We start from the raw sequence: 9,818 nt of genomic DNA, 5'->3' as shown, positions 1-9,818 counted from the left end.
TAACGGGGCGAATCTGTCTTAAAGACAGAGTGTCACACATTCGACTTGATTTTTTTATTCGGTTCGGTAAAATAAATTCTATAAGTAATTTATTTATTTGTTTGACTTGTTTCAATTTATTTATTGTACACAGGAGATTATTCCAACATATATATATATATATATATATATATTTAAAATCGAATTTAATTTAAAATTTTAAAAATAAATTTAAAATTACTTGTATTTGAAAAACAAGGCATGGGTTAAGTAAATGACTCTGCTTTCAGAAAGAAAATGCCATGTTGCTTGCGTCCAAACTCTGTCTTCTTCTCTGTCTCTACATATATATATATTATAAATATACATGGGTTGTATCTACATCCATCTTTCTTGTTGTGGGGTGTTTGGGGACTACTTTTTCATTGGTGGGTTCACCAACCCAACCTTCAAAGATTTTGGGATATCTCTTGTTCTAAAAAGACTGTTTTTCAATGTGGGTTGTGACTTGTGAGTGAACATTTTCTATATATCTATATGTTTATACTGTAAGAGCTGAAGATGTTGAGGAATTAATGGAGAGTGAATAAGCATCAAGATTTCAGTTACTTCAGCTCTGCCTCAATCCACAAACAAAACCATTCTCCCCTCAAAACTTCTCTCAGGTTTTCTCTCTCCTCCTTGGTATTTTATACTCTCTCTCTCTCTCTCTCTCTCTCTCTCTATATATATATATATATATGTAATGTATAGGTTAGTATTAGGTTTCAATTTTGTTATTGTGAATTTACCTATATATTTGAAAGTCACATTTTAGTTTTGTTATTTCCCTCTTTTATTGCATGTTGATCTATGCTTTGTTCAATTCTAAGAATTTTAATAATGGGTAAGAGTTTTTTTTTGGCAGCAGAAACTGATATTAAAAAAAATAATAATAATTTAAATTATCATTTTGGTTCCTCTGCACTTGAATTGAGTTCTTCTTCTTCTTTTTTTATTTTTATTTATTTTATTTTATTTTTTGTGGTCAATTGATATTACATATTTCAAGATAATTACATTAAATTAGATAATCATATAAACTCCAACGAGGCTAATACCAACAATCATTACGAGGAAGATTAAACTGGACAATGAAAGTCCAAATTAGACCGTAATAGGAAATAAATGAACAACTAAATAAAGACCCTCAAATAATAAGGAGCAAATAATCAATCTTTGCCAATGGCAAGAATTGACCCTCTAATCTCTCAATTGAGAGTGTAAAAAGTGGCCAACTGACTCGATTGCATTTGAGCCCCAATTGTTCATCTTAACCTCTAGATGTTTCATGTTATGTGGATGAGGGTATTATGATTAATGACCTTTTTCTTGAGGCAGTAACACAGTTTTTCTTATTTGTGATGATTAAGAAATTTTCAGTAGTTGTGATAAGAAAATGATATGTTTTTCAATATGTTTGGTTGTATTTTCAAATTTAATTTAATTATTTGTTTTAAAGTTTTAGTTGTAGTTTTCATGTTTTTAGAAACAATCTGTTAAACAATAAATTTTTCCATTTAAAAAAAATGCAAAATACATTCAGAAAACAATTTTTTGTCGGAATGTATGTTGTTTTGGCTTATTGTTTATCAGTGGTCATGCCAATACTCCACTTGCAACTAATCAATTTCATAATCTATAAGAAAGATTGGGGGCTGATGGGTAGGGGAAGAGGGGAAAGGTGGCCTGTTTACTACATTGTCACCAAGCTATTTGTTTGAATGCCTAAATAATATTTTCTTCTTCAATTTGAAAATTCTTTCAGGGATGTTTAGGGCCATAATATCGGTGCTGTTGATTGGGTTTCTAGGCTGGGCATTTCAAACCACCCGCCCTCCGCCACCCAATATTTGTGGCTCCCTGGGCGGCCCACCTATCACGGCACCTAGAATAAAACTTAGGGATGGAAGGCATTTGGCCTATCAAGAGAACGGTGTCTCAAAAGAAATGGCCAAATATAAGCTCGTCTTCATTCATGGATTTGGCTCTGGTAGATATGATGCAACAATTTTAACACCGGTACTTTCAAGAATTGTGGTTGAACAAATTAAATTTCATGATTTGCTTTGGTGGGTTGTTTTTGAAAGTTGTTTCGATTGATTTCACTGGTGGATTATTTCAGGAAATAGCTGAAGAACTAGGGGTGTATCTTGTGACTTTTGATAAACCAGGATATGGAGAAAGTGATCCAGATCCAAAGCGAACCATGAAAAGTATGGCTTTTGATATAGAAGAGCTCGCTGATCAGTTGGGACTTGGTTCCAAATTTTATGTGATTGGGTATTCCATGGGAGGACAGGCGGTTTGGAGTTGCCTGAAGTATATCCCTCACAGGTAAGATGTTGCCGAGTTTATTCTCTAGTTGATTGTGGCGACAAATTTAGTATGTGATTTTTTTTACTTATGCCAGGATAAATTCAAAATTCAATAATCATGCAAGAAAATACTGTGAATAAGATGCAAACTAATAAAGAAAGGATTTGAAGGGGAGACATATAGCAATACATGTTATAAAAATTGCCCATTATGTTATCACTTCAGTTGTCACTATTATCCAAAATAATTTGAAAATTACATTTGGTAATATCAGACCTTCTCACAACATGCCGGATTGTGAAGAAAATAAGCCAACTAGATGTGATTGGTTAGATCTTAATCCAACAAATTATTTATTTATAATTTTCCTATGAAAAATGGGTATCTAAAAGCTTAAGATGTTTACTTAAGCCATAACAACATAGAAATGGTTGTGGAAATTTTCCTTGAGAAAGCTTTTCGGATAAGTGGTGCTTGGAATCTGCGTGACATTTGAATCTTGGATTTGTGAAGAGAGAGATCCAAAAAAAAAAAAAAAAGGGAAAGAGAAAGACATGAAGCGAAAATAAAGTGAAATCACCAAAAGTTAATTCTTTTTTGCTTTTTCTGTTTTGGGGGTTAGAAAGTGAAAGAAAATAGGTGTTTTGTGAAGTGAGGTTTCGTGGTTTTCTAGGGGGTTAGCTGTTTCATACTTCGCATGTACTCTCTTGATATTCTTTTATGTTGTGTTTGGTTGGGGGATTTGAGGAGGGATTTGGAAAGAAAAAGAAAAATGTGTGTGAAACTATGTGAAATATAAGTATGTTTTATTCACATTTCACTTATCTTTTCCATTCCCCTTTCCAAATCACTCCTCAAATCCTCCAACCAAACACAGCATTGGTAAATTTTTTCTCCCAAAAAAAAGAGAGGGGCAAATAGAAGAAAAAATGAAGCAAAACAAGAAGAGCTACGATATTCAGCCTCGGTACTGGAGCAAGATGGTGAAAAAATCTTGCACCGGTGATAATCATATCATCCACATAAAGGAGAAGCAAGGTGGTCCCTTGAGCAGTGTTGCGGATAAAAAGAGCAGTATCATAAGAACTGGAGGTGAAACCACAGTCATGAATAGTGGAGCTGAACTTGGCAAACCAAGCGCGTGGAGCTTGTTTGAGACCATATAGAGCACGCTGAAGTTTGCAGACTTTATGAGGGGGATAAGTAGACCCAGGGGGAGGTTGCATGTAGACCTCCTCAAGAAGAACACCATTAAGAAAAGCATTTTTCACATCCATTTGAGAAAGATCCCAGTGTCGGGAGGTAGCAACTGCAATCAGGCTGCGAACAGAGGTGAGACGAGCAACAGGAGCAAATGTCTCTTCATAGTCAATACCATATTCTTGGTTGAAGCCTTTTGCAACAAGGCGGGCTTTGTAGCGCTCAATAGATCCATCAGAACAAGTTTTGATTTTGTAGACCCATTTGCAACCAATGGCAGTCTTGCCAGGAGGAAGATCAACAATGTCCCAAGTGTGAGTTTTGTCTAAAGCCTGCAATTCATCAGTCATAGCTTGCTGCCAAAGAGGATTAGAGCGAGCCTCACGATAGGAGGTCGGTTCATAAGTGGAAAAAGCAGTAGAACCAACAATAAAGTCACGAAGACGAGTAGAAGGTTGAGTTACCCGGTGTGGTCGAGTAGAGGCAGGAGGAGCCAGAGGGAGAGACTCACCAGGAGGGGAGGACCCCGAGGAAGCAAGAGCAGGACCATCAGAGTGAGCAGGGGGATGGGACAGACCAGAAGGCAAGGCATGCTCGAGAGAGGCCGGCAGGGGCGGTGGAGTAAGCTCATCAGAGACCTCGAGAGAGGCTGGCAAGGGCGAGGGAGTAAGGTCATCAGAGAACAGATCCGTGGAAGGGTCAGTAAAAAACAGAGAGGGTGAGGGAACGGACAAACGGAAAAGAGAGAGAGAGGAAAACATTTTGTGTTCCCAAAAGATGACATGACGAGAGATACGGAGGCGTTGGGAGAGAGGATCCCAACAACGATACCCCTTGTGTTCAATGCCATACCCTAAGAAGCAACAAAGGCGAGAACGTGGTTCAAGTTTGGTACGTTCATGAGGTTGGAGAAGAACAAAACAGGCAGATCCAAAGACCCTAAGGTTGGTGTAAGGGGGACGGGTGCCATGCAAACGCTCATAAGGAGTGTGATTATGAATGACAGGTGTAGGGATACAATTGATAGTGTAAGCAGCAGTGAGAGCTGCCTCGCCCCAAAAATGTTCCGGACAAGAAGAAGACAGAAGGAGAGCTCGAGTAGTGTCAAGAATATGTCGATGTTTCCGTTCAGCACGTCCATTTTGTTGAGACGTACCAGGACAGGAACGATGAGGTTGAGTACCATGACGCTGAAGAAAGGAAAGAAAATCAAAATCTTTATATTCCATGGCATTGTCGGAGCGAAAAACCTTAATATTTTTTGAAAATTGAGTTTTAACCATTGTAGCAAAATTGTAATAAAGTTGTTTGAGCTCAGAGCGATTTTTCATAAGAAACAACCAGGTAAAACGGGAAAAATCATCTATAAAAACAACAAAATAGCGCGCGCCTCCCATAGTAGGAGTAGGAGAAGGTCCCCAAATATCAGAATGAATGAGATCAAATGGTGCAAGAGAAACAGAGTCACTTTTATTAAACGACAAAGCAGGTTGTTTGGCAAGTTGACAGGACACACAATCTAAAACATCAGAACTTACATGACCTAAATGACCACTGGAAATTAGAGATTTTAAACGACTAACAGAAAGATGGCCTAAACGACAATGCCAAAGCTGAAAAGGAGATAAAGGAGGAGCAGTGGTAGCAGTGGTAGTAGTGGTAGGAGCTGTGATCTGAGAGAAATCGGGAACATGAAGATGGATGAGTTCGTAGAGACGTCCATGCTTACGGCCTATCCCAAGAGTTTGCCCCGTCCGAGGGTCCTGCACCAAACAACCAGTACGGGAAAAGGTAACAGTTAGACCATGCTCACATAATTGACTAATGGAAATAAGATTTAAAGTAAGAGCAGGCATAAGATAGACGTGTGATAAAGATAAGTGAGAGGTTGAAACAGAACCAACATGACTTACAGACAGAAGAGACCCATCAGCAGTATGGATAGAAGGAACAGAAGGAGGAGAAGAGAGAGGAGTAAAAATAGTGGGGTCAAAGGTCATGTGATTACAACAAGCGGAGTCAAAGTACCAAGAAGTGTTACCTGCGGTGACAGATAAAGCAGTAGATGGAGGAGTACCGGAGTTCTGCAACAAATGTTGAAACATGGCTGCGACATCGGTTTGAGAGAAGACTGGAGTGGAAGGGTCTATAGGAGCAGAGGAAGGTAAATCCTCGGAGGCAGCAGCAGCAGTGCGTTGAGCAGGTATTGGTTTAAACGGAGTCCCAGAACGGTGAGAGTGGTTGCGAAAAAAATTCCCGGTGGAAGGACCATTGCGAGAGGCACGAGCGGGATTGCGGAAGCAATCTTGCTGGAGATGACCAGGGCCAGTCTTGTTGCAAAACCGACAAAGACGAACTGGACAATTAACCAGAAGATGAGTCGATGGAAGATTGCGGTTGTGACAGTAATTGCAGGCATTGGACCTCTGTGGTGAAGGTGAGGAGGGAGAGCTCCGAATCTGTGGAGTGGCAAGAACAGAATCCACAGGGTGCGGATGGAGAGTACCAAATCTAGTTTCCTCGGACAATAGTTCTGAAATTGCTTGCTCAAGAGTGGGTAAAGGAGTTCGATGAAGGAGAGATGCGCGTACTGGCTCAAATCGAGGAGTGAGAGCCATGAGAAACTGAACCAAGCGCTGTTGGTCACGGTAAGTAGTAAACATGGTAGCATCCTTAGTACAGTCCCATGGAGGTTCAGAAAGAGCAAGCTGATCCCAAGCATAATACATTTGGGAGAGAAAATCATTAATGGTTTGAGTGGTTTCTTGGCGCATACCGTGAAGATGACTCAGAAGCTGATATTGGTGAGCAAGGCCAGTAGTCTGATAGCGTTCTTGTAAAAAATCCCAGATGGCTTTGGCAGGAGAGGAAGCAGAGTCAAGTTGGAACCGACCAAACTGAAGGCTGATAGATGTAATAGAAGTATTGCGAAACCAAGTGATGATCTGATAGTTTTTACTATCCCAATCTTCCAGTCGGTCGATATATTTGGCAGTGGAGTCCGTGGAAGTGGAATCTGTGGTCTCTGGAACTGGTTTGCACACATCCCCAGTAATGATGCGCCAAAGTTTCTTTCCTTTGAGGAAGCCAGACATAGCTTGTGCCCATAGGACATAATTAGTCCCGTCAAGAATAGCGGAAATAGGATGAGTAGTGGAGTCCAGGCGATCCATGAGAGAAAAAAAATAGTACAAATGAGGTAGAATCTGAAAAAACTGAGGTTACCAGTGAATTCAGAAGGTCGAAATTAGTCAGAAAAGGAGTGAACTGACCAAAAAATATGACCAGAAAGGCAGAAAATAGAAAAGTCAACCAAGCTGGTCAAACAGGTGATGCAGGGCTGATGTCACAGGGGCGCGGCGCACGTTAGCAGAGTGTGGCGCGGCGCACGTTAGCAGGTGAGAGACACACGGCGCACGGAAGCAGCTAGGGCTGACGTCAGCTGACGTCAGAAACACGCGGCTCACGTTAGCAGATGATGCTGAGGCGCACAATAGCACCGTGCAGTGTAGGCAGCGCGTAGGCAGCGCGTAGAGCGCGTTTGAACCGAGTGAGCGAGTGGCCGAATGTTCTGGCGGCGCGTGGAGGCGCGTGTGGCGGCAGATGATGATGAATCTGGTGGCGTTGGCTTCGTCGTGAAGAAACGAAGGTGGTGGTATTGTCCAATCTGTGTATTAGGTAAGGACAAGATACACAGCAATCTGTGACAGACCAAAATATGTGATGCAGAGACTTAGGAAAAGCACCTGTGCTCTGATACCATGAAACAGAAATTGAGAGACTGAAACAGAAATTGAGAGAGTTGAGAGAGTAATATTTCTGTTATGTTAACTCTATTTCAGAAACACAATTGAGACTCCTTAATATAGGAGCTCGGATACAAGACATCATGATGATGTAAATTAATAAAATAAGAAAAGTGACGCCGAAAGTTAGTGGCGACCGAAAGCAAATCTAAAGCAAAGCAATCCTAAAGCTATCGGTGAATATTATATACATATTATATTAATACTATCTATACATACTGACATATATAGTATTATATTCATATATATGATATTCATATGTTAACACTAGATAAGGTTTTGCCTTCACTGGATGAAAATCCTGGTTCTGCCCCTTGCCTCTAAATCAACGTATTGAGTGCCCTTTTTTTCGACTTTGGAAATGTCATGGTTAAGGGGATTTTCTCTTTGTGCATTAGTGAAATGTTTGTTATTTAGAGTGCCAAGATTTTGAGATTATAATTGACTTGGAATTTGTTATTTATTTGGATGGGCAGACAAATGTAAAGCAACAAGGAGAATTTGAGTCCATCCACCGGGACATGATGGTTGGATTTGGGAGCTGGGAATTTGATCCTATGGATCTCCAGAAACCATTCCTTGACAACGAAGGTTCTGTACATTTATGGCAAGGCGATGATGACGGGCTTGTACCTGTTACCCTTCAACGCTACATTGCCGGAAGGCTTTCATGGATTCAATACCATGAGGTTCCGGGAGGTGGGCACTTGTTTCTTTATGCAGATGGAGTCAGAGAGGCCATCTTCAAAACACTCTTACTTGGGGAGAAGTAGAGCCCTTAGTGCAGACAATTTCCCAAACACTCTCACTCTCACTCTCTTTTTCATTCTCTCTCATTATATTTTCTTTGTGCTGGAGGTAAAAGTTTGCAGAATCCATATGAGCAGGAAAGTTGTAGCAAGACATTGTTGACATGCATGTTGATTTAAGGATGTGATAATTAGACATTATTTTTTAGGAATTACTGATTTTGCAAGTCCTTGTGAAGTGAATTATAAGTTGCCATATCATAGTTATGATTTTGTTTGTTTTTATACAGTTCTTTTACATACAGTATCTAATACAACTCTTTCACATGAGATGGGATCTACACGTTTACTAGAACTTATCTCATGTCAGAAAGTTATATCTGATTATATAATTGAATTCTATACATATAGAATTTTTCTTTTATATTCAATGCTTTTGAAGCAATGTCTCAATTATTTCATGTCAATTTGTTGACTATGGAGAAACTCTGGGGACATTATCCTTTTCACCCTTACAGTTTGACTTACATTTTACTTTAGTTATTATAATTTTAATTTGAACAATTTAGTCTCTAAATCTAGTTTTATTTTGATCATTTTATCTAAATTGAAAGTTAAAATTAACAATTTTGAGGCACTTGTGAATTTACTGAGGTTCAATTTGATTGTTCCGTCTAAATTGAAGGTTAATATTAATAATTTTTTGACATTTTTAAATTTTTTAAAATGTATACATAGACAAAATTAATAAAAATTTAGATAGAATAATCAAATTAAAATTAGTCTTAAAGTATAGGAATCAAATTATTTAAATTTAAATTATGAGGATTAAAGTAAAATTTAAATTAAAATATAAAGTAAAAAGTATAATTAATCCTATTATTTTTTATGTTTTGTCAAATTTGTCATTTTTATACCATCTTTTCTTTTAAGTCAAAAAAGTGGCCATTCTTGAAAAGACCTCACACTATATATTATTTTTATTATTATTAAGGTACCTTTTTCTCTTCTTTCTTTTCAATTTTTTTTATTTTTTTATTTAAGTGGTAATATTTATTATACCATTTTTTTAATATATAAAGGCCCCACTAATTTTCTTTTTGGAAATGATCTAGACCCACACCCCCACACATTTGTGAGAGAAGGGAAGGAGAGAGAGTGGAGAAAATATATATATATATATATATATATATAATGTGTGGTCACAAATCAATTAGAGGTTGTAGGAGTCAAAAATGGTAGGGGTCTCAACTATTTTCCTTTTCCTTTTAAAAAATAATTTGAAACTTTGTAACAAGACAAATCTATTATATTATATAAAAGTGTTGATATTTGTGTCACATATTTTGAATTTTTTCAAAATATCCTTATATTTGGAATTTTTGTAAAAATTATGACGTGACTCGAACTCACAACAATAAGTTGTCACTTGAAATGAACATATTTTTTTTATCATTATTCTTATAATATTATTTTTTAAAATTACAGACATTACTTATCCGAACAGCTAATATATATATAAATGATTTTTGCATGTTACTTCTACTAAAACCAAAACAAACACGTTAATAATGGGTTATTTAGGGTGTCATAAATAAGTACACTTTTTGTTTTTTTGGATTAAAAAGTTGAGCAAAAAAATATGAATGTTTGGGTTAACTTTTTGACTTTTTATGAAAAAATGTATATTAAAAACTTGTATAAATAAGGGTGTAGGAGAAGATAG

General features: G+C 37.6%; 1 protein-coding gene across 1 annotated transcript; it reads left to right on the top strand.

Moving 5' to 3' along the window:
• The first annotated feature begins 263 nt into the window (after positions 1–263).
• On the top strand, positions 264–8,377 carry LOC114261341 (uncharacterized). The gene is made up of 4 exons (XM_082913193.1): positions 264–644; positions 1,787–2,040; positions 2,144–2,355; positions 7,744–8,377. The coding sequence occupies exons 2-4, from the start codon at positions 1,789–1,791 to the stop codon at positions 8,114–8,116; spliced, it is 837 nt and encodes a 278-aa protein (XP_082769319.1). The 5' UTR covers positions 264–644; positions 1,787–1,788; the 3' UTR covers positions 8,117–8,377.
• Positions 8,378–9,818: the final 1,441 nt, after the last annotated feature.

The sequence above is a fragment of the Camellia sinensis genome, chromosome 1 (assembly GCF_055761805.1).
Source record: "Camellia sinensis isolate YWXY chromosome 1, ASM5576180v1, whole genome shotgun sequence".
Taxonomy (NCBI): domain Eukaryota; kingdom Viridiplantae; phylum Streptophyta; class Magnoliopsida; order Ericales; family Theaceae; genus Camellia; species Camellia sinensis.
Note: the sequence above shows the minus strand (reverse complement) of the source record. Positions and strands in the feature narration are given on the sequence as shown.

What these genes read in the sequence shown, in the direction of transcription:
- LOC114261341 (XM_082913193.1), top strand. Translation starts at nt 1,789, where the DNA reads ATGTTTAGGGCCATAATATCGGTGCTGTTGATTGGGTTTCTAGGCTGG. An exon ending in ATGCAACAATTTTAACACCG is followed by an intron (nt 2,041 to 2,143) that starts GTACTTTCAAGA and finishes GGATTATTTCAG; the next exon opens with GAAATAGCTGAAGAACTAGG. An exon ending in CTGAAGTATATCCCTCACAG is followed by an intron (nt 2,356 to 7,743) that starts GTAAGATGTTGC and finishes TGTGCATTAGTG; the next exon opens with AAATGTTTGTTATTTAGAGT.